The sequence below is a fragment of the Ziziphus jujuba genome, chromosome 1, assembly GCF_031755915.1.
Source record: "Ziziphus jujuba cultivar Dongzao chromosome 1, ASM3175591v1".
Lineage (NCBI taxonomy): Eukaryota > Viridiplantae > Streptophyta > Magnoliopsida > Rosales > Rhamnaceae > Ziziphus > Ziziphus jujuba.
The window spans coordinates 5,986,570-6,011,005 of record NC_083379.1 but is presented as its reverse complement, the minus strand read 5'-3'; the positions used below and the strand labels follow the sequence as shown (position 1 = coordinate 6,011,005).

Here is a 24,436-nt window from a genome sequence, read left to right as displayed (position 1 = left end):
ATATATATATATATAGTTATAGTAATTAAACATTATTATTTATCTACAATTTATTGTTTTTAGAGGTTACACGTATACCGAACGAAATTTAAAACTTGTTATTAGAAACTTAAAATTCTAATAATTTTATTTAATAATTTATCACAAAAAATATGTTGAATCAATTTTTTAAAACCTTTAAATAAAATTTAAAGTTATTAATTGGTAATTGGACTTTTTTATTTCTTTTCCTTTTTTGTTTACACTCATACATCAAAAAATTATTGCATATATCTATATATCTATATATCTATATATCTATATATCTATATATATATATATTTATATTTATATTATTAGAGGTTTTCTCCTTATTTTACAGATTTTTTCTTTTTATTATCGAAACTCTTTATTTATAGAAAAATCCATAATTTATTTATATATTTTTTAAAAAGACATAGCTCATTGTCTTTACTTTAGATTTTCATCTTAATGCTTTTTTGTTAAGTTTGCTTTTATAATTGTTAGTAGGTCCATGAAATTTTGCAAACCTTAAAAAAAAAAAAAAAAGGGTATAACTTTCTTGAAAATAAAAACAAATAAATTATTTTCATTTCAACCATGTAATTTTTTATTCACTTGTTAACTATCCATTTAAAAGCTCATTTATCTATATTTAATTTATATGAATATAATAATTAATAATATTTTTAAATAAATTTGGTCTAGCATTAGGTATTAGATAATAATAATAAAACATAGAGTATTACAAAATAAATAAATAAAACCTAGAGGATCTCCATGTAAATTTAACTTTTTTTTTTCTTTTTTTTCTATGATTAAAATTAATCTGAGTTGTCAGAATTCATAAGAAAGTGCACTTCGTCCATAAGCATATAGGCCAACAAAAAAGCGCTTGCATTATCTTACAGAAAGCTAAAAGAACTCATTTTTCTTTCATAGGCTCTGTAAAACATCCATCTATGATAATTTTAGAAGAAATTGACAGGAAAACCAGATGTATGAGAAATAATAGAAACAATTCCACATCAACGAACAGAGTATTATTGAGTATACCGAGTTCAACTGCAGGAAGAATACACCCAAAAATTTTATAAAAAAAAAATTTTTTTTTTTCCAATGATAGAGTATATCATCTTAACACTCAGCTGAACAAGGAAATTGCAGATTACTGTATAATCTATCTGGATCCACAGTAATTATTTTTCTGCAAAGTCTGCTTTCTTGCTGCTACATTTCGTACTTAGTTTCAAAATGAAAACCAAAATCCGAGCTAACATGCTAATTCGATGCAATAATACAGACAAAACCAATAATGCCATTTGCGTTTTTTGATACTGGTTTGGTTTTCCTAGCTATCCTTCAGATGAATAAAAGAAAGACTTCAGGATGCCACTTGACAGACTACAGACCTGTTCAATGAACATTTTATGCATATGAATCTATCAAGAATTCTTCGGAGTCTTCTCCGTATGAACTGCTAAAGTAGTAGTACAAGATCAATTGGACAAGCCCCAAAACTGTTCCAATGCCATTTGGTACCTGCATCAGATAAAAAATTATGAACATTCACAATAAAGGTGGTCTTTTTCTTTCTATAGATCAGAAGTAGGGTATATTCAAAGTTAAGAGTTTTAAAATAGTAACTCAATTAATTTAGCTAAAGATTCTGATGTTCTTTCTACTTAATCCTCAGCCCATTTGGCATAAGAATATACAGAAATTGGTTTACAGCAAATAAGCTGCATCTGCAGGAAACATAGTACTCACGTATATGAAAGGATCGTACTTGAACATTCCATACAAAGAGAAAGAAAGACTCATCAAGAAAGTTGAAAGAGAGAGATAAAATGGCATGAATTCAACACTTCTTGTTTTGATCACCAATTCCTGGAATACAATATAAGTTAAACCATGAGCGAAATGGAATTGTATCATGTAAAGTGAAAAAAACAAGATGTGTATATGTTATGTTACAGATGATGAACTTACTATGATAAATAGTGGAGAAGCAAACATGGAAATGAGTGAAACAACACTCAAATATCCGACGAATATTTGCCTCTCATCCACGTCAAACATTCTCATGCTAACAAATACTATGATTGCAAAAAGGGCAAAAGCTGCTGTTGTGGTTCTCTGACCACTTTAGAGAAGAAATATGAGAAGAAAATAAAAGAATTCTATTAATCTCTTAAAAATAGAATACAAAAATAAAAACTTCTCTCATGGAGGATTCTCTCGTGGAACCTCTCTCTGCACTTTCCAATTCTCTCTGGAATTGCTCACTCTTCTCTCAAGTTCTCTCTGGAACTTAAACAACTCTCTCTCTTGGAGTTTTCTCTCAATTCTCCTCACTTGGGAGGATTGAGATTGCTCTCTTGGCTTGGTTTTCATGCAAAGGTAAGGAGCCTATTTATAGGCTTACAAGGCCACACTTTTCAACATCTTAGCCCACAATTGTTGATCAACAATGGTGGCTGTCAACAATGGTGGCTGTGGTTGGTGAGGTTGTGGTTGGTGAGGTTGGTTGGTGCGGCTGGACTTCACAATTCTCCCCCTCCAGCCGCATTTAAAACTGATGGTCATCTGCCATCTATTCCAGCTATGTCTCTGCATAGCTTCAGCTTCTCTTGAGCAACAACTTTTGTTAGCATATCTGCTGGATTCTCTTTTGTGTGAATCTTCAACAGTTTCAGCAACTGTTGACCTATTACTTCGCGTATCCAATGATAGCGAATGTCAATGTGCTTTGTACGGGAATGATACATTGAGTTTTTGCTCAAATCCATGGCACTTTGGTTATCACAATGTACCTTGTAGTCTTCTTGCTTGATGCCCAATTCTGTGAGAAAACGCTTTAACCACAACATTTCCTTACCCGCTTCCGCTGCGGCAATGTACTCTGCTTCAGTAGTGGATAAAGCAACACACTTCTGCAATCTTGACTGCCATGACACAGCTCCCCCTACAAAAGTGTAGAGATAACCTGATGTAGATTTTCTATTATCAGGGTCTCCGGCCATATCTGCATCTGTATAGCCTTCTAAGATTGGATCACCTCCCCCGTAGCACAAGCACAGCTTCGATGTACCTTTAAGATACCTGAGAATCCATTTGACTGCTTCCCAGTGTTTCTTTCCAGGATTTGAAAGAAATCTGCTCACAACACCTACTGCATGAGCAATGTCTGGTCTGGTACACACCATTGCATACATCAGACTTCCTACCGCTGAAGAATATGGTACTGAAGCCATCTCCTCTATCTCTTCTTTGGATGAGGGGCACAATCTCTTACTCAACTTGAAATGATTCGCAAGTGGAATGCTGACCGGTTTGGCTTTATCCATGTTGAATCTCTTTATCACCCGTTCAACATACTTCTCTTGAGATAGCCATAACCTTCTATTTTTCCTGTCTCGGATTATTTGCATTCCCAAAATTTGTTGAGCTGGTCCTAAGTCTTTCATATCAAAAGACTTAGACAATTCTTTCTTCAGCTGACTCATCTTCATTGCATCTTGTCCAACGATCAACATGTCGTCCACATATAGCAAAAGTGCAATGAAGTTTCCACCTGAAAATTTTTTAATATAAACACACTGGTCTGCTGCAGTCCTTTTATAGCCTTGACTCACCATAAACGAGTCAAACTTCTTATACCATTGTCTTGGTGCTTGCTTGAGGCCATACAAGCTCTTCTTTAGCTTGCATACGAGGTTTTCTTTCCATAAAACCTCAAATCCTTCTGGCTGCTCCATGTAGATTTCTTCATGTAAATCACCGTGAAGAAATGCTGTCTTCACATCCATCTGCTCAAGCTCTAGGTTTAGACTTGCTACTAAACCAAAAATGACTCGAATTGAAGTCATTTTTACCACTGGTGAAAAAATCTCATCAAAGTCAATTCCTTTCTTCTGAAGAAATCCTTTGACCACCAATCGGGCTTTGTGTTTCACCACCCTTCCGCTGCCATCTTTCTTGAGCTTGAACACCCATTTATTCTTTAGTGCCTTCTTTCCTGTTGGAAGCTCAACCAACTCATAAGTATGATTTTTCTGCAAGGATTCCATCTCATCTTGCATTGCTTGCAGCCACTTTTCCTTCTCTTGATGAGAAACAGCTTCCTGGAAACTCTCTGGCTCCCCTTCTTCAGTAAGCAGAATATACTCAGATTCTGAAAATCTCTTTGATGGAATTCGGCCTCGCTCAGATCTCCGAACTTGTAAACCACTGGTTTCAGGAGGTGTACCATCATCTGACCGCTGTGATGGCCCTGCAGCTGCTTGAGAGGATTGAGTCTCCCCCTGCTCATTATCCCCTTCTTCCTCCTGGTCTGCTTCTGGTATATCTTCATGCACCTCATTATCCTCTGTGGCTATTTGTGCTGGTGCTGGATTAGGACAAAAATTCTCGGCACTAGAACTATAATTAGGAGACATTCTGGGCTTTTCAATGTCTTCCATTTTCTGGTTTTCTTGGAATACTACATCCCTGCTTCTAATAACCTTCTTGGTTTTCGGGTCCCAAAACCTGTATCTGAATTCTTCGTCTCCATATCCTATAAAGATGCATGGAGTAGATCTTGCATCGAGCTTCTGTCTGAGCTCCTTGGATACATGTACATAAGCTATACAACCAAATACTCTTAAATGAGAGTAGGAGGGAATCTTACCCGACCACATTTTCTCCGGAATATCAAAATTCAACGGTACTGACGGTGATCTGTTGATTAAATAGCAGGCGGCACGAACAGCTTCTCCCCAGAATGGCTTTGGCAGCTTAGCCATACTGAGCATACTTCTGACCTTTTCCATAATGGTTCGGTTCATTCTTTCGGCTATTCCATTATGTTGTGGGGTGCGAGGGACCGTCTTCTCATGTCGAATGCCGTGTCTTCTGCAGTAGGCATCGAACTCCTTGGAAGTATACTCGCCTCCATTATCTGAGCGGAGACATTTCAGCTTCTTTCCTGTTTCACGCTCTACCATGGTATGAAACAGTTTGAAGTAATCCAATACCTGGTCCTTTGTCTTCAAGAAATATACCCACACCTTCCGTGAAGCATCATCAATGAAGGTCAGGAAATACTTGTTGCCACCTAATGATTCCACCTCCATGGGACCACAAACATCAGAGTGCACCAGACTAAGCAACTCTGATCTTCTTAATGCAGAGGAACTGAAAGAGACTCTATGTTGCTTACCAAACAAGCAGTGATTACAAGGATCTAGCACAGCATCCTTGCAAACAGTGATAAGCTTCTTCCTTGCCAAAGTGGACAATCCTTTTTCACTCATGTGACCGAGTCTCTGGTGCCACAGATTTTGAGACGCCTCTCCTTCTGCAATATTGAGGCTGTCTGCACATATCTTCACATGAGTCTTGTACAACGTTCCACAAATATGTCCTCGGGCGACAACTATGGCACCTTTCGTCATTTTCCATGTGCCTTTGCTAAAGTAGTTGTCATAGCCTTGCTTGTCTAAGGCTGCTCCCGAAAGTAGATTAAGCCGAAGGTCTGGAACATGACAGACATCCTTCAAAGTGATTGTACAACCAATATTCGTTTTTATCTGAATATCACCAGTTCCCATAATCTTTGCGAAACTGGAATTTCCCATCTTTACCGTACCAAAGTCTCCTGCTTTGTACGTTTTAAAGAAATCTCTGTGTGGAGTGACATGGTAGGATGCTGCAGTATCGACTACCCACTCAACATCTTGGGTTGATATATGAAGGCATGTCTCTTCTTCGGTGGAGCAGAGCGCCACTTCTCCTGTACAAGTGACTAGTGTCTCTCCATCCTTCTTCGGCTGATTACCTTGGAGTCTCTGCTCTCTCAACAACTTTCTGCAGTTCTTCTTCATGTGACCCTCCAGGCCACAATGATAGCACTTATACGATGATTTTCTGCCGTCTGTAGATCTGCCTCTGCTCTTGCTCCTGCCTCTCCCCCTATCTCGACCACCTCTTTGCTGTCTTCCTCTCTCTGTGACGAGGGCATGTGACTGATCCATGCCAATGTCCTTTCTCCTGGCCTCTTCATTAAATAGGGCATCCTTAACCATAGACAGAGTAAGTTTGCCATTCGGGGCCGAATTGCTGAGAGAGACTACCAATGTCTCCCAACTGTCTGGAAGAGAGCTTAGAAGTAGGAGGGCCTGATCCTCATCCCCTAGTTGGTAATCCACAGCAGATAGTTGATTTACCAAGCTCTGGAACTCACTGGTATGCTCGGCTACAGAAGTTCCACTCTGTAATGTTAGATGTACCAATCGCTTAAGCAACAGGGCTTTGTTCCGAGCAGTCTTGGCCTGGTACATGTCCTCCAATTTTGTCCAGAGGGCATATGCATCCGTTTCCTTCGCTACATGATGGAAGACACTGTGGTCGATCCATTGCCTGATCTGACCGATCGTTTTCTTGTTTAATTTCTTCCATTCTGCTACTTTGCTGGGATCGGGGTTTTCGCCTTTAGCTTCTATAGGATCAAACAGATCCTTACAATTGAGGAGATCTTCCATCCGAGGTCTCCAAAGTGTATAATTTGTGGCAGTGAGCTTAACCATAGCTCCCGAAGATGATTCTTCCATTGACATTATGGCTTGACCAAAATTGGAGCTGAATTTGGCAAAACGGAGTTAACCGTTGCGTCCGGAACGGCCGAAAATGGTGGACTTGACTCTTCCGGGGTCAAAATATAATTACCAGAAATTTTGGGGCAAAACTGTAATTTCACAAAATTTCTGGGTCAACCTGCAAATACAGAAACTTCAGGGGTCAATCTGTAATTTCCAATAGTTCAGGGGCTTCACCGTAATTTCAGAAAACTACAGGGGTCACTCTGTAATTTCCAATAATTCAGGGCTGTTCCGTAATTTCCGAAACTTCAGGGGCTGTTCCGTAATTTCAGAAAATATTGCTGACGTGGCAGATGGTGCTGACGTGGCACCACGTGGCAGATGACGTGTCAGATGACGTGGCGACACGTGGCAGATGACGTGTCGGCTGGCGTGGCAGATGACGTGGCAGGTGTGCTGACGTGGCTGCTGACGTGGTCGTCTTCAACCTCCAGACGGCGCGTGCGGCGCGTGGGCGCGTGAACAGTTGCAGAAAAATTTCAGTCGGCGCGTGCGGGCGCGTGAGACGTCCGTTTTCTTTCCGGCGAGCTTCGTTGTTCTCCTCTCGTCGGGTACTTTCACCTGGAATTGTCAAATTAATTATTTGAGCAACTTTCCGAAACACCAACTTGAAGAACAGTAGCTTTGTTTCTTCAAATTTTGGACCCAAGCTCTCGACCTGGAGCTCTGATACCACTTGTTGTGGTTCTCTGACCATTTTAAAGAAGAAATATGAGAAGAAAATAAAAGAATTCTATTAATCTCTTAAAAATAGAATACAAAAATAAAAACTTCTCTCATGGAGGATTCTCTCGTGGAACCTCTCTCTGCACTCTCCAATTCTCTCTGGAATTGCTCACTCTTCTCTCAAGTTCTCTCTGGAACTTAAACAACTCTCTCTCTTGGAGTTTTCTCTCAATTCTCCTCACTTGGGAGGATTGAGATTGCTCTCTTGGCTTGGTTTTCATGCAAAGGTAAGGAGCCTATTTATAGGCTTACAAGGCCACACTTTTCAACATCTTAGCCCACAATTGTTGATCAACAATGGTGGCTGTCAACAATGGTGGCTGTGGTTGGTGAGGTTGTGGTTGGTGAGGTTGGTTGGTGCGGCTGGACTTCACAGCTGCCAGAAGGAGTCCTGTCATCCTCAGCTGCAAAAGCAAGGAATGATGATTAATCACGCTGTTATAAAACTCATTTAAACTCTCACTAACTGCGATGGAAAAATTTAGGTAAGTTATAGGAGTTAAAACGGTTACCTTTATTGCTCTTTCAGCATATAAGATGAAAATGCTCAAGTAGATTGATTGGAAAAATGCTCCAATTGAATTCACTGTGGCAACTAGTATGACACCAGGAGATACAAAAGGACTGCCATACCAAAAGCATATCAAACAGTTCAAGAGGGCATACACATAAGGCAACCCAGAGAATTGTTCTGTTGACTGGTTTCTGATAATTCTTCTGAATGTTGGTCTGTATCAAAGACATAAAAATTAACTCCAATGTTAGTGTGGAAGTCAAAATTTTCTGTCAATTTATTTTTCTCTCCGAAGTATTGAGAAACTTACAGCGGTGACAGAAACAAGACAAAAGCAAACAGGTTCCCTGCAGTTGATAAAGCGGTGTTAAAATGTTGTTGGCCTAATTAATCGTCCTAACTATGTAAATCAAGCGCCAGACATTTTGAAATCTGTATAATTCTGGAATTTGTATCAGAACCATTGTTTACCAAAAAGCTTATAATTTTCCATGGTGAAACTAGCACAGCCAATTTGAGGTAGTTCCTAGCTTAGCAGTACAGACCCATCAAAGGCAATGTAGCTGTGTGTTAAAATTTAAAATCTAGGTTCAGATGCTAAGTTCCTTTTGTTTTTTTTTGGGGGGGGGGGGGGGGGGGGGGGCCATACTTGAATAGTTGTTTTAGCCTCGTTTATCAGATATGGATTATGCAAAAGTTGATCTTTTAATCGTTGGTTGTTGTAATATAAATATAAACAGTCACATAAAACGCAATCTGACTGACAGGAAAAAAAAAAAAAAAAAAAGGGAAAAACAAAGTTGTAGAAAAATGTTACAGAAAATTATTCTATATATCCGAAGCATTCTGCTATATAAATGTGTGTGTTATGTAAAACTTAGAAAGTTTCTTGCGGTTGTTGTACTCTAGATTCCACAAGTGGCAAGCAGAATATGAACTCTGTCTAGACGAATTATCATTCATTTTAAACAAAAATATCAAGAGGTAGACTTTCGTCTTAGTTTTCTTCTAATTTTATATCAACCAGACAAAATAATGGAAAGAGAAGAAAAAAAAAAAAAGTAGTTCATTTTAAACAGATAGTGACTTAAAAATCAAAATTCAACAAATTAATTTACCACCAATCTGAAATCCTGAAAAGGTGTTGATACCTCCATTGAAGTGCGCACAACAATCAAAGGTTTTAACCCAGAATCTCAGATCATATGCAGCAATAGTATGGTATATTCCTCAGAGTTCGTGGACTTTTTCGACATTTAAGAAACCAGAAAAAAGGAGAATCAGAAGCATACTGAAGAAAAGGAAGGTGAAGAAAAAGACTACCTGCAATTCCAGCTGCATCACCGCAAACTGCATAGATAGAAGACAACCCAGTTAGCATCTGTGCAGTAATTGAACAAATCAAACTCTTTTTAACTTCTCTGATCACCCAAAATCAAAACACTTTGCAGTTTCTTCTTCTCTCTTTGTCTCTCTTATCTGTCCTTTTACTCTTTTGTTCGTTGGTACATAAATGGCCTTTATGTTCTCGCATATGACTTAAAAACTCGTTTCTTTTTTAACGCCACTAGTACCATTTTAACTCGTGACTTTTCCCTCTTAAAATATTTGTTATAAATTTTGTACAATCACTGGTCCACAATTGCTTTAACTAATACTTAAAAAAACACCATCCCATTTCTAATTTTTGTAGCTGCGGATACCAATCTATCATTTGTGGAAATTCATATTTGTGTATGGACAATTTAAAGTGATAAACCCAGGGGAAAAGTTTTGTGTAATCTAATGGTCAAGAATTGCATAAACTGTTTGTGGCCTGATTCATCAAAAAAAAAAAAAAAAAAAAAAAAAACTGTTTGTGGTCTGAAAAGAGTTTCAAGTGGTGAGAGAGTGGACTTGCAACCCCACATGCAGCGGACAGAAACTTGAGATATTTCCATGCGATTTGATGGTGAGTTGTCTTGGATGTTTGCACGTTTTAGTGATAAAATGTCACGTGGTCATATATTTTCCTATATCTTCTCAATTCCGATTAAATGCCAGTTTTTGGAATCTCAAAATTATTAGTCGCTAGCTACTCAACCTAGTTGCTTCATTGGTTTGTCATCTACTATACTATTCTACATAAGAAAAATAATAATGATAATAATAATTCTTCCATTTCCAAACGCTTTAATAAATATATTAAATAATAATAAATAAATAAAGGGTATCAATGTAAAACGGCATAGGTTGTGGCATGCTCGTGCAGAAGAAATGGGGGACCCAAACAAAACCTCATTTCTGGAGCGGAAACAAAAAAGTTCCCGCCTTTTTATTTCTGCCTTTGATTTTTTTTTCCTTTTTTATTTTTTTATTTTTATATGATCAAGATGTCTTTTTTGTCTGCTTAATAACCTTCTCCAATTGAACGAGGAATGCGGGCTCATAGCAGTGATTTGTTCCGAGTTCGTGGGGTGGAATCCATTGAAAGCAGGTATTCGACCGTAGAGCTTTCGAAGGAGACGAACGAAGATGGGGATTCAAGGGCTATTGCCGGTGTTGAAATCGATAATGGAACCAATCCACATCAAGGACTTGGAGGGTTGCTATGTTGCTGTGGATACCTACTCTTGGCTCCATAAAGGTGCTCTCTCTTGCAGCAAAGACCTCTGCAAAGGCCTACCCGCTTCCAGGTTCCTTCCCTCTCCCCCCCCCCCCCCCCCCCCCCCCCCCCAATCTTCTTTTTGCTGCTTTGCGGTTCAAGTTTTTATTGATTTCGGCAAATTCTGATTGTGGGTAATTTTGTTTTGATCCTTTGACACATTTTTGGATTCTGGGTCTTCGTTCTTGTTGGATAGTTTAGTTGCTTTCTTCGATTTTTTGGGATTAACATTTAACCACACGCTTATAAGGGGCTTCTTGATTGAAGAAGATGGAGTTTTGCTCTTTCTTCTTCTTCTTTTCTTTTTTTCTTTTTTTGGCTCTATTGTTTTAGCCGATATTTAGCTGCTGGAAGTAGGAGTGAAAAAAATGTTTCGACCGGCTAATGGAACAATTTCAACACAGAAATATAATGCCCATAAACTGGTCATTCTTTCTTGTTTAAACGAAGCACTGTGAAACATTTTCTTGTCTTTCATTCTTATGATGTCTAAGCAGAAAAGGCAAGATTTAGCTTTTAGTCGTGTTCCGTCCATAACTTGAGATGCCAAATTCAGTGGGCCAAACTTGTGATATGTCTACTGCTGAGGCAACCCTTTGTTTTATTAAGTCCTAACAATTTAAATTAAATAATGACAAATAAAAAAATGCGGTTTATTACCATAATTTGTTTTTGATATATGAAGAAGTTTAGAAAAGAAATGTCAGACCATAGAAATTACATTGCTGGGGTCAAATATTCCAGAGAAGAATTACCACCAGGATTCGTCCTTTAGAGGATATGCCATAATTGTAATTGACAACTTATATATGTCAGTCTAGTGTTTACTTACAGAGATCTGTAAAACATAATCTGTATCTATTTCATGTCCAATGTCTAGGCACATTGAGTATTGCATGCATAGAGTGAATCTTCTTCGGCATTATGGTGTCAAACCTGTTCTTGTGTTTGATGGAGGTCTTCTACCTATGAAGGGTGAACAGGAGAAAAAACGTGCCAGGTATGTTTATTATCATTTATTTAGCTCTGCTGTGGTTTATTTGATCTTTCTTATTAATGATATCATTAAATTTTTCAGAGTTAGTGTGTGTGAATATGTCAAGGGTTGAAGCTTCAAACTGTGGAAATTTATTTTCATGCAAATGCAGGGTAAGGAAAGAAAATCTTGCACGTGCCACTGAGCACGAGTCAAATGGGAACAATGCTGCAGCTTATGAATGCTACCAAAAAGCTGTTGACATATCACCTTCAATTGCATATGACCTAATTCAGGTAAGAAAGAAGGCATTTTTAGGAATTCTAACTGTTTACTAAAAGCTTAAATTGTTAGCTACCTATATCAAGCTAACACATTAGACAGTTGATACCCCTCTTCATCTGCCTTATACACGTAGCACAACAAATTAACATAATTGGGAATTAGCATGACTAAAAAAATGACAAATTAGATAAATGAAATTGGCCACTTTGATACTATTTTGTAAAAGAAGAAAAGAGCAACAATTAGGACGAAGAAATATTCTGTCATAAGAGGTCTTTCATGCCTATGAATTTGGGTTTGGTGAAGAAAATTGCACTTTTCTACACAGGGCCTCTAATAAGAAATTTTGATAGGTTCTTTTCACCAAGCCAATGTCTATGAACTTGCCTGCTCACCCTTCAACAAGCAAATGGGCTAATTTTCTAGAGTATTGTGGAATTTATGTTGTTGACCTGAGTTTTTGCTTCTTTATTTTATATGGTTTCTTCTTAAAGGTGTTAAAGGAAGAGAATGTATGCTATGTTGTGGCTCCTTACGAGGCAGATGCTCAGATGACTTTCTTGGCAGTCAGCAAACAGGTCGATGCAGTAATCACTGAGGATTCAGATCTTATACCATTTGGATGTCCCAGAGTGAGCTATCTAGAATATCATTATTTTAAATTTCATGGTACCATATATAAAGGTTAAGTTTCTTGCTTACTAGCATCTACTAATTATTTGCTTGACTCCTTTGTTAAATCCAGATTATATATAAAATGGACAAATTTGGGCAAGCTGTTGAGTTTCGGTATTCCAAGCTAGAACTGAACAAGGAGTTGAGCTTTGCTGGATTCACAAAGCAGATGTTTCTGGAGATGTGCATTCTTAGTGGCTGTGACTATTTGCAGTCACTACCTGGAATGGGAATAAAAAAGGCTCATGCATTTGTCAAAAAGTTCACAAGTTATGAAAAGGTGAAATTTTATGTTCATGCACTTTGTAACTATGCATATCTTAATAAAGATTAAGAATATCTTTTCTCTTTTTCATTTTTTGAATCTTTTAACATTTAATGTTTTTTATAAGAACTGTTATATGCCATATGCCAACTGATGAGTAATTTACAGGTGATTAAGCACCTGAGATATAGCACTGCTTCAGTTCCTCCTCTTTATGAGGAATCATTCAAGAAAGCGCTATTGACTTTCCAGCATCAACGTGTCTATGATCCTGTTACTAAAGATATTGTACATTTATCCAGCATACCTGACAATATCGGGGATGAGTTGGACTTTTTAGGGCCATATCCTTTATCTGCATGTTTTTTAATATTGGGGGTGGGGGAATCCTTTATGTGCATTTAGGTATCGTATTCTATTGCATACTTTCTATTTTGTAGTAGAATGCTTGAGATCCCTTAACTTGACATACAATGATACCACAAGAAATAGCTAAAGGCATAGCAGAAGGTGATCTTGATCCATTTACCAAAATGCCATTAAAGGTATTCTTTCAGCACTTCTTTATTTACTACTTTCTCACGTAAACTAGCTTTCCATTTTTTTTTTCCTTGGACTTACAGTATAAAGGTATATTTGAGCTGGGGAATTACTGAAACAGTAGTTGAAGTGCATCTTAAAACTAAAATTAAAACCTGCCATTTGACTCATATCACAATTATATAATTTTTCTACTCTGTGACACTTCAAACTGTACAGCATCTTAAAAGCATCACCACCGATATTTACTTAAAAGGGAAAAAGAATAAAGAAAAAAGCAATTGTGTGTCTATAAAAGTAATCTGATTCTCTTTCTTCTAGGTAAACTTGAAATAGCTGTAGTTTTTCAAACGCTTCAGTGCTGCATGTTTATCTATTCTATAAGATATCTTCTTCTCTTTTCTGGTAAAAGAAGAAAATTAATAAAAAAAAAAAAAAAAAGATGAACAGAAAAAGAAAAAAGGAGGTGTGAATGATGTCTTAATGCTTATTATTCTGTGGCTATGCTGATCTCAATACCTTTGACAAGTTTGACTTCATAAATTTACTTTTATTTTTTGCTTAATAATAATAAAGAAAAGTATCCTTGTCAATAATGTTTGTAATTCAAACTCCCTCTATTCTCTTGTCATGAACAGGGAGAGAACATTGGTGCAAACAAAACTTCTCAACTAAAAAATGGAGATCTTGGCAGTGTAAAGAAAAATTTGGATTTGCCTGTGCAGAAGAATCTCCTAACGAAGTACTTTTGTATCCTTTGAATTTTACTTTTCCTTAGTTTGATTATGTTATTTTAGTTTTAGAATTTCTGTATTATGTAGAAAATCTGTACGCTTAATCCTGATATTATCATGTATCAGTTAAGATGTCCTTTATATATATATATATATATATAAATAATTCAGAACAAAGCTGTGAGCTTCCCCTGGCACACTTATCCTTCATCTAGCATTGTTGTTCTTTGCGGCATATCACAATAAACATTCTGTTATTTATGCTGTGTACTGCTAATCTTGCTCTCATGTTTTGATAATGCATTTGGGATGATTCTTTCTTATTCAACAAAGTTTGGCAGCATTGAGGGCTAAACAAACAGCAACTTTGTCTTTGGAGGTTATGGCAGCATTGCTTTTAATTGGGTTTCTGGCATTTCATTATATGTCTAGGAACAAATTTTAAATTTCAATTTTCTTTAATAATTAATTAAAGGCTTTGCCTCTCTTGAGGCGAAGAGGAAATATAGGGCCCCACGGATGTCACCCAATCATTCAAGTCCAAGTTGTAACACTTCTGTCAGTCCCACGGACCATTCCACAGTGGAGGATACTGCTTCTAATATGAACTGCCCAGAGATAGCATCGCTGCTTAACCCTGAAAATGTGAGCAGTGTCGCTTTTCCAAGTGACTCAGTGAGTGTTATAAATGAGTGTCTGAATTTTGAATCAAATATCAAGACCTTCTTCTTAAGGTCTACTGTTATCTAATATAAATTCTTGTTTTATATAGGTTGACGATGATTTTGCCACTGAAGTCCCTGATTTTCCGGAATCTCCAAGTCATGGTAAGGTTATAGCTTCCCTTAATTAGTTGATCCGATGATTTGTTTGTAGTAAATTCTCATCTCATTTCGTTATGCCATGAAAGATGTGGATGAGACAAGAACTCCACCGCAGACCTTGTTGCGACAACCTAAACATTCAATTCATAAACCTTGTCAAACTCTGCAAAAGGAGCAGGAAAGCAAGCATGCCACAAATGCAATAGATGAAAAAATAGGAGTAGAGAATAGGAAGGCCATTGTACGGAGTCGGTATTTTCAGAATAAATCAAGAAAAGACGATGATGAGGAGAATAAACAGAAAAGTTTGACGAAGGATAGTCTTTCCATTAACACACATGAGAATACCTTTCCTGAGAGTGCTTCTTTTGGAGATGGTTATTTTAATGGTAAAGTCATGAAAAGGAAGAACCCCTCATGTAACAGTCTTCAAGCAGTATGTGCTCTCTTTCTGTGCTTTTCCTTCAGTTTCAATTATTTTCTTTCTCACACTAATCCTTAGGAAGTTATGATTGTTTTCTCTACTTCAGGAATATGCAAAACCTAAACAAATGCGTGCAGATGCACCTTTTCCGTATAGTGGTAAGTGTAGGTATACTACTAGAGCAATCTATTTTGGCGAGCTTAGTTATCTTATTGGTGAAAATGCATTTTTGTTATTGCTAATGTCTCTAAATCTCCCTTAATGACTTATATAGAGCTATGGTGATTGTCTATCTTGGACTACTATGGAATGTTAAATTCATTCTTTTCTTTTCTTCAGGTCACAGTGCTTCTAATCTCAACACAACATGTACAGATACAGCTTCAGAAAATGATGAAGTAAAATTTGGATCCAACATTTCCCATTTAAGCCATTATTCTGACATAGCAGAAAAATCAATGGAAAGATTTGTTTCAGTAATATCATCCTTTAAATTTACTTCATCTGGTTCTCGAGCGAGTGGTCTCAGAGCTCCTTTGAAAGATATTAGAAATAATCTTAGTAATAGGTAAGTTACATGATCCTAATCTTCTTGCCTTGTTCTTAGTTACACCATTGTCATCTGACTTTGTTATCTAAATGTTGAAGGTCAACCGTCGGTGTGGACTTTAGCCAATTTGCATTTGTTCCAAAAAATCACAAGAGTTGATTCAGATCTTGCAGCAAACTTTGTATTTGTCTTTTTGGGAAGAATTTGTAATGGCCGAGAATACAAATGATCCAATTTACTTGCACCAATTCACTCTAAAGCAACCTCTTTTCGATGGCCAGTGAGTGAGAATTGTCATACAAATATTTTTCATTATCTGCATTGTTGTTTTCCAAATCTTAATTCTTAAATAACTTGTGCTGCTCTGCCAGATTACACAGAGATTCATCTTGGAATTTTTCAAGGCGTTTGGTTGACAATGGACCAGTGTGATCAAGGTGTTTCTCATCATACTTGTGTAAGTTTAATTTCTCATTTCATGTTGTAAAATTCATTTTCAAAACTATTCTCTTTCAGATTACCAAGTTTTTGTTCACCTATTTGTTGAATTAAAATGCTCAAAAAGTCAATAGTTGGTGCTAATCTATTATGGTTGGTTTTGTCCCTTTCTTTAATGTTGGGATTCCATCTTTGGAAAAATTTCTATTTAATTTGTATAAGCGAAGATTTGATTCAAGGATTATGGAATGGAAGAAAGAACAGTGACCGAGTTCCTTTTTTCTTTTTTCTTTTTTCCATTTTCACACACGCAAACGACATTCCGTTTCTATTACCGAAAAAATAAAAAATAAAAACGACATTCCGTTTCCTACCAAAATTAGAGAATGTCAATCATCCAACGACATGGTGGTTCCACTGACCACACGTTTAGGCCAAAACAAGGATGGGCCACGCTACTATGCTATATGGCCTTACAAGCCCAGCCCAATTAGAAATCTTGATCATTAGGCAATGATTAAAGAGAATCAGAATCCACATGGAAATACAAAATCTCAGCTGGTTTTGAGTGCGTAAATCAAGTTCCAAAATCTAAAGATTCCTTACGCAAAAGCTTCGAATAAGTCCTAGCAAACCCAGAAAACCTGCTTGTTTACTCCACAACCGCAAGCATCTTAATTTTCTAGTCGAATTTGGAATTATTTCATTAGAAAAAAGATTGCTTAGAAGTTGTTGCTGGGGGATGATTAATTAATATTTCAAGGGTATAAATTTCAAAGGGAACTAATTCAAGGGAAAGTGTAGGTGACAAAAATGTCAGGTACTTGTTTTTAAATATTTATCAAACAAAAATATATCAATTTTTGTTTTTAATTTTTAGTTGAGTACATTTGAGGAAAATTAACTCTAGAGTTTATTTTCTGGTCGTATTTTTCCTTTTTTTTTTTTTTTTTTTTGTTACAGGGGAGAGAGGTCAAAAAGGAAAAAGAAGACAAAATAGGAAAACAGGATAAAGAGAAGATAAAAAAAAGAAATGAATCTGTACTTCCAAAAGTAGTTTTTTGAAAGCAAGAGAAAACTTGTAGCAAACATATTTTAATCACATAAAATGTCAAAATAAATAAAGAGCCACAAGATCAGATTCAGCTGGTATGTGGGTTACATTTAAAAGAGAAGTGGATAAGGATGATTGGTAAAGGACCATAATATGTGAAAAGAGTTTGAAAATAATGCAACCAAAAATAGAGTCAAATGTAGCAAATTAGCAATCAATCATCAAGTAGTTATTATTATTATTGTTTATTATTGGATCTCCTTCTCCTATATTATTCTCCAAACGTAAAAAGATCATCATTTTATATACAATTATGAGTAAGACTTTGCTCTTTCTAGTTTACACTACTCCAATTGTTTCAACGTCCGCAAACCATGCCACATTCCCATTTCTTACCAACACGTAACTCTCTCTCCTGTTTTTTAATTTCATTTTTAGTTTTTTTTTTTTCCTCTTTTCGTGTGTGTGTCATTTTCTCCACCATATATTATCCAATTAAGTTGACTATCCCAAGAATTTTATATGTATCTTTTTCTACTTTTTGAATGATGGTAACACCATCCAATTACAATGGAAAAAGCAAGCCCTTATTATTCCTTGTTGAATTGAAAAAGGCATCGTACATATACACTTCTTACGGCTCCCATGGAAATTAAATTGATGGTGGTAGAAAAAAGTTAAAGAAAAATGGATATTTTGTTTTATGCCAAAAGGAAATTCCTATCTTATATCGAGAATGAAGTAATGGTCCATGATACTTAAATTTTTAGTTGTAAAAAATAAATAAATATTATTAAATGCCTTATTATATACAGTTCTACTGTTATAGACCACGTGGTCCTTATTATGGTTGTGCTGCGCATAATTTATAAGTTATTCTATCCGAGTTTTATAAGTTATCCAATATTATAAGTAAATTTTTATATAGAAAAATTACTTCTAAATGAAAGATTCTAATTCATCTGTCTAATTCATATTGTGAATGTTTGCCAATTTGGATCACACTCTCCTAATTGGCCTTTCTCAACTTTAATTGTATAAATTTATGTGAACAATTTCAATTATATGTATATATATATATATATTATATTATTTTTCAGGTGTCATGATTGTGATCCTATGCATTTTGTTTTTGTTAAATTTTTTTATTGTATATGTAAATGTCATCAAATCTATCCTCTCAAACTTCGAATTAATTTGGTATCAATCTCAAAAGAGTCCCTACCTAACTGAGTTTCATTACTTATAGAAAACGAAATAAACAAATAGATTAATCACTTATACAGAAACCCTTTGCATCCTAAGAACCACACACTTGTGCTCAAAATTAATATTAAACTTGAGTAAAACCATTCAGTCTCACTTTTTCACAATATTTTTATGCATAAAGAATTAGAGTTTCATTTTTTATTTATTTATATATATATATATATATAATCCTTTTAAATAATCTTATATTTCGGTCTTTTTTCAAATGTTTGGAAGCCAACCTGCAGATTGGTTTCCTTGAAGAAGCAAACCGACCAGACACGAGACGTAATAATATAATACAACTACGCGTATCTTACTAAAATAATAATACATAATCGAGGCTTTTGAGTAATCAAGTTTTGATTCTGTCCACGTCATCAGCTCGTGAGTTAACACTGTCTGACTTTTTCTGGCATGTCCCATCTTACCCTACACGTGTCAATGAATCATTCATGTAACCTCGTGATACGCACGTGGCCTCGGTGTCATGTATTTTGTTTCCATTCGGGATCCAGATGATTATTTGACATTGTCGTATATTCTTTGTCGTAATCATTAATGATGATTAAATAAAATACATAAGAATTAGGATGAGAGTGTAATGCAGAATGGGGCTTTTTTTGGAATTTCACATGTGGCAAGAGTTCCGATTGGTTGGAAGCAAGCTGAGTTGCATTTGAAAAGCTTTAATTAAATGGCTTTTGGTGGTGTTAGCTACTCGTTTTGGTTTGTTTTCCCCCAAAAGTTCCATCATATTTTCCTCTTTTGCATTCTTCATTTAAAAAAAAAGAACCAAATATGATTTTAATTTAGACCTCTAATTTTAATTTATTTTTGTTTTAGTTTAATTTCCATGTAATGGCCATGGATTATATATGGAAAAGAACAAGTACAATTTTTTATGCCCATTGTATGTTATGGCCAAAAATGGCCAAGTTTGGGAACATGGATACAGCTGAAGTGAGCTTGCCAATTTTGGTTTGGGGGTAAAGTTGTTTGTTCCCTTGATCACTAAGAAGACCACATATAGAGCCTTTTCGAATGTGTTTCAATGAATTAAACATGTATATATATAGACTCACAATTAATGGGCATAAATATATATACATGCCGTTATGCTTCACCTCCTGTATATAATATGTATACATATATATAGCAAATAAATTAAAACTTAGGTCATTTAAATGGACTACGCCTAAAAACTAACCGAAACAATTCCTTCGTAATAAACAAATTAATATAAAAAAAATCAATAAATTAATATCAGCTAGTTAAAAATTGAAAAGGGTATCATAAGAGAAAGAAAAATGGTTTAATTTTATATGAAAGTTATGTACAGACTACATTTTAATTACATTCATGTCAAAATAATTTGCTTCATTGATGGTGTCCGTCATTTATTGGCGAGCTGCATGGAATATTGCAAGGACGTTGAAAATAGGGAAAAAAAAAGTTAATGAATTCTCTTCATCCATAAAATTATTATTATTATTATTATTATTATTTGAAAGATGCTTGGATTCCAAATTTTGGCTCTTTAAAATTTTTCAAAGACAAAAAATTAACAACTAGTGAATTGACAATCTATAGCATTTGGTATGTGTAAATATCATTTGGGAAAATTTTGAGATCGTTTAAAAAGTTTTTATGACTTGTTAATTAATAAACCATTTGTATTGTCATTGCTCTTGCCAAACACTATATATTTAGCTAGTTGTCCCTAATGACATAAGTGTTCTCCCTTTTAATTTTGTCTTCTAGGCAATGATGCCTTTCAATCTGGTGGAAAAATTATTCTTTATAAAGGAAAAGATCTGAAATTCTCTCTCTAAAATATACATACATATATATATATATATATATATATATAAGAGAGTTGATTGCGCCACAAGTAATATAATTTTCAATAGGAAATGAAGTTAATTGATTATATAATGTAAGGGTGATGCATATGGATGAAGTAAATATGAAAGTCCTAGAACCTATATACATTAGTTGAAGATTGTGCTCGTCTATGAACCTATAGCACATAATATATTATATTTTTTGATCCAGGAAAGCCGGTGTTAATTAATCTTTACACGGCCAAAGATCCTAATTTAAGGAACGACCAAACCATTTTTAATAAAGCTTTTTTGTACTCATTATGCTAATCTTTTGTTGTTGTCATTAAAAAATGCCACTTAATTAATTTATAGTACTTGTTGTTACACTTAGAAGAGAAATAATTAAAATATACCTTAAGGCCGAAAGGCAATATAATTAAAAAAAAGAAAAAAAGAAAAAAGAATCTATTTCCATTCTCCCTATATATCTGATAATAAAGAAAAAAAAAAAAAACGTGTTTAAGTAGTTTCATGGTAATTTAAGAGACCAATCAAAAGAGTGTTTTAGCCTTTCAATTATTACCACAAAAATATTTTATTACTTGTTGATAGTATAAAATATATTTGCCGCTTGTTATGATGTTGTTGAAGTTTGCAAGAGAGAAATGCATTAGATAATAGGGCCCCATTTCAATCATTAACCAAACTATGAACCCGGCACAATCTAACCCCCACAAAAAATAAGTAAAAAGAAAAAATTTTAAATTATAACATATATATATATATATATAGATATAAAATTTTGGTTGGAAAATATTTGTATGTTTCTCACTAAAAATCAAGCTGTTCATGTTGGGGTCTGGCAAGACCAGACAATTAGAGCTTCAAAGAAAGTGTATGAAAAGCGGTGGTACGTACTGATCATAACTGAGAAGCTGCTGCAAGATTGAATTGATTATCTCTGCAGAGAGACAAAAGCCAGAAAGCCCAAGCTGTAAGCTGCAGCAACACACCACCCATTCTTAAAAACCAAACCTCCAAGCCAAGATATTCTTATAAAAATTAAAATATAATCATAATCATCATAAAAATTAATCCATCTATTCTAAAATTTCTAATTTCCAGTTTTTGTTTTTTTGTCAATTACAATAATATTGAATATGGAACTAATTATTACATTAGAGATTTTTCTTCTTTTGTAAATTTTTTTTAAAAAAAAAAGAAATTACAAGGAGAACGTAAGAAGGGAAATTAAAAACAGTTTCTCCACATCTCCCTCAAATTTTTTTTTTTCTCTCTCAACATCTAAGAATTAATGTAAAATATAATAAAATGGACCGCGTCTAATTAATTAATCAAGTTTCTAAGAATCCGGTCATCCTGAGAATTGAATTCCTGACTTGACTCAAATCCCTCCCTTTAAGAGTTCTTCCATTGCCCGTACACACCGAGAACGCCATCTGACCGGCGATTCTCCGCCCTACGATCACGTGCGGCGGAACCAATTCCCCATCTTCATCATTCCATTCCTCCTCTTCTTCATCTTCAACAGCCTGATGATTATCGTCTTCGTTATCCCTAAACCGGCTGAAGATCTCGGGAATACTCACCGGCACTGAATTCGCCATCTTCTTCTTCTTCTTGTTCCTTTTCTTGCTCGACTTAACCGTCGTCGCCGGAGACACAATCATCTCCTTGAAATCGAAGCAGTTGTCATTGCTGTCGGCGAAGATTATCTCGGATTCTTGAAATTCCTCGGCCATTGAAGGAAATTGAATTGGAGAGAAAAAAGAAATAAAAGAAAGAAACGGCAAAAAATGAAGGGGATGGAACAGTGAAGGGAAGGAGGGAAATGGGAGAGGATTTATAGAGAGAGATGGAGGGGAAAAGAAATGTTATGTGGATGAATCGTAGTGAACACACTAAAAATTAAAATGGTGTTGTCAGATGGCGTCACTCTATAAAGGCATGAAGTGCGGTCACCGCTTTGCTTTCTCTCTTTCTCTCACTTAGCTTCTCAGCTGGTTCTCTTTCTTTCTTCCTCTCTCTCTCTCTCTCTAGGTTAAAAATATGTGTGTTTGTGTCTTCTAATAGTCGGCTGCCTACAACAGCTACTCTTTCTTGTGGCTCACGGCTGCTTTTTTTTTTTTCTAATTTTTTTTTCTTTTTAAAAAGAAAAAGATAAACATGTAAATTGACTCGGTTGGTTGAGGTGGCTCGGCTCCAATTTTAACTCACGAGTGACGAATCACGAGTCACGAGGTGGCAAAGCGCTTTTGTTATTATTATTATTATTATTATTATTTTTGTATATGTTTTTGAATGTGGATGCAAATGCCGTATTTGTTCAAAATTCTTTTATGGCATGGGGTTTTTATTTTCTTGGTTTTTATCGTGGATTTGATGCTCTTTGAATTCTGTACAACAATTTAATGGTGCCTATAAAATGTTGAAATTCTTTTTTTTTCAAAGAATATTACAGATTTCCAGTATTTTGGAAGTACGTATTATATATTCCTTATTTGTATATATTTTTATTTTAACTTGAAGAGAAGAAAATATGTTCCTAAATATTCTGGAAAATATATGTATTAAAAATCTGAAAATAACATAAACGTAAAAAAGGATGTAGACTATGTTGATAGGATGTTGTCACTCAAATTTGACTAATTATAATGGTCATTCTACATTAAAGAAAAGTATAATGGTGTTATCATTACACATATCATGTGTAACAATGTTGAGATACTCTTCTTATTATACATTTAATGGATCATAAATGCATTATGATTGCCTTTTTCCTAATGGAACGAAAATGTGGACAATTCTAACAAAAGGAACATCAAATAAATAAATAAATAATTCAGTTACCTTGAAGGCAATATAAAGTCAAAATTGCATTTTTAATTTTATCTTTATGTACACACCAATTACAAGTGGTGTATAGAAAATTGAAAATATTAAAAAGTCATTTCATATATGTGCCCACATCTTTTGCAAATTCAAATGTAATTTGAAGCATTTTAGGTGTCATAAAAGAAAAAAAGAGCTTAAGAAAGCATACCTTGTAAGCTATTGAATGCAAATCATATTCGCCAGAAGGTACAGCCAAATATTTCCTTGAAGTAAAATGGTACGAACCTCCAACAAAAGTCAAAAAAAAGATAATAAAATCATTGAGGAGAAGCCGATCCGATGAAAGCCGAGCCGGAGCCGAGTTTATTAATATAATTTTAATTTAGGGAGCTTATTTAAGTTTGATTGCAGTGGTGAAACACTGAAAAGCTGTAATATTCGTTAATGATTGGGTAAAGGCGTATGTGTAAAGCTATGGATCGTCCAGCTCGGCGCATCCGACGGCTCATGCTCCGGGGCGAGGGTGGGGCCGGCAAAGGTGGGTTGTATTTCCCGAGGTGAGGTCCACCTAATTTTATCCAGAGCTAAGTGCCAAACAGAGAATGATTTCCAATACGACAAGCCACTATTTGTACGCCACGTGTTGACAATGACATCATGGGGGCAACACAGACACGAGCACAGAGAATCTCAATCATTGCGCTTTGCTGCCACGTCCCGGCTGTTGTTTTCGTGTAAGTATCTGTTAACGCTCCTTCTCTATCTCCATTGTCATTGGTTTCGAATTAAATTGGGTTGAAGCAAAACCCATAAGTCTTCCAAAAGGATAGAGTTTCTCTTTTAAGTTGTATAACCAAAACAAACAAATTATTATGCTCAAAGTTAATTCTAGAGAGAGAAAGTTGTTTCTTTTTGCTGCTAAAAGACATTATTCCATATATTATGTTCCGTTTTTACTCTTACTTAGGAAGTTAAGAAGTTGGCATGGATGTATGGGTAAATATATTCTTCATCTTTTTTTTTTTTTTGGGTATTTATCTTATAATATCCCAATAATTAATGAAACATGATTGAGACTATGATCCAGATTAAATCACCTAGATTGCATACTTCACAAATATATGGTTTATATGAACAAAAAGAAATAACATGGATCAATTGGTAAATTACTACGCTTTCTTCCTCCATTTTTTAGCAAGTTTTAATAGGA

General features: G+C 35.3%; 3 protein-coding genes across 5 annotated transcripts; 1 reads left to right on the top strand and 2 right to left on the bottom strand.

The window, feature by feature from the left end:
- Window positions 1-1,003: 1,003 nt before the first annotated feature.
- LOC107412938 (bidirectional sugar transporter SWEET2a) lies at window positions 1,004-9,834 on the bottom strand. 2 transcript variants are annotated; one of them, XM_060820507.1, is made up of 7 exons: window positions 9,208-9,691; window positions 8,195-8,231; window positions 7,883-8,099; window positions 7,752-7,774; window positions 1,993-2,128; window positions 1,771-1,890; window positions 1,004-1,542 (listed from the first exon to the last, which is right to left on the bottom strand). In XM_060820507.1, exons 1-7 carry the CDS (start codon window positions 9,263-9,265, stop codon window positions 1,429-1,431), a joined length of 705 nt encoding a protein of 234 aa, XP_060676490.1. In that variant the 5' UTR covers window positions 9,266-9,691; the 3' UTR covers window positions 1,004-1,428. The 2 variants fall into 2 exon arrangements, with proteins under 2 accessions (XP_060676490.1, XP_060676488.1); XM_060820505.1 differs by lacking the exons at window positions 1,004-1,542; window positions 1,771-1,890; window positions 1,993-2,128; window positions 8,195-8,231 and having other exon boundaries at window positions 2,163-7,774; window positions 9,208-9,834.
- Window positions 9,835-10,142: 308 nt separating this feature from the next.
- On the top strand, window positions 10,143-16,524 carry LOC107412920 (exonuclease 1). 2 transcript variants are annotated; one of them, XM_060820511.1, is made up of 15 exons: window positions 10,143-10,559; window positions 11,409-11,528; window positions 11,677-11,800; window positions 12,284-12,421; window positions 12,535-12,744; window positions 12,898-13,074; window positions 13,203-13,274; window positions 13,908-14,019; window positions 14,479-14,648; window positions 14,776-14,830; window positions 14,914-15,263; window positions 15,358-15,409; window positions 15,591-15,819; window positions 15,900-16,081; window positions 16,173-16,524. In XM_060820511.1, the coding sequence occupies exons 1-14, from the start codon at window positions 10,399-10,401 to the stop codon at window positions 15,958-15,960; spliced, it is 2,031 nt and encodes a 676-aa protein (XP_060676494.1). In that variant the 5' UTR covers window positions 10,143-10,398; the 3' UTR covers window positions 15,961-16,081; window positions 16,173-16,524. The 2 variants fall into 2 exon arrangements, with proteins under 2 accessions (XP_060676494.1, XP_060676493.1); XM_060820510.1 differs by having other exon boundaries at window positions 10,146-10,559; window positions 14,479-14,678.
- Window positions 16,525-21,446: 4,922 nt separating this feature from the next.
- On the bottom strand, window positions 21,447-22,349 carry LOC107413218 (protein S40-1). Its single transcript, XM_016021115.4, has one exon. It carries the CDS (start codon window positions 22,131-22,133, stop codon window positions 21,726-21,728), a length of 408 nt encoding a protein of 135 aa, XP_015876601.1. The 5' UTR covers window positions 22,134-22,349; the 3' UTR covers window positions 21,447-21,725.
- Window positions 22,350-24,436: the final 2,087 nt, after the last annotated feature.

What these genes read in the sequence shown, in the direction of transcription:
- LOC107413218 (XM_016021115.4), bottom strand. Translation starts at nt 22,133, where the DNA reads ATGGCCGAGGAATTTCAAGAATCCGAGATAATCTTCGCCGACAGCAAT.
- LOC107412920 (XM_060820510.1), top strand. Translation starts at nt 10,399, where the DNA reads ATGGGGATTCAAGGGCTATTGCCGGTGTTGAAATCGATAATGGAACCA. An exon ending in AGTTCACAAGTTATGAAAAG is followed by an intron (nt 12,745 to 12,897) that starts GTGAAATTTTAT and finishes AGTAATTTACAG; the next exon opens with GTGATTAAGCACCTGAGATA. An exon ending in AGTTGGACTTTTTAGGGCCA is followed by an intron (nt 13,075 to 13,202) that starts TATCCTTTATCT and finishes ACTTGACATACA; the next exon opens with ATGATACCACAAGAAATAGC.
- LOC107412938 (XM_060820505.1), bottom strand. Translation starts at nt 6,602, where the DNA reads ATGTCAATGGAAGAATCATCTTCGGGAGCTATGGTTAAGCTCACTGCC.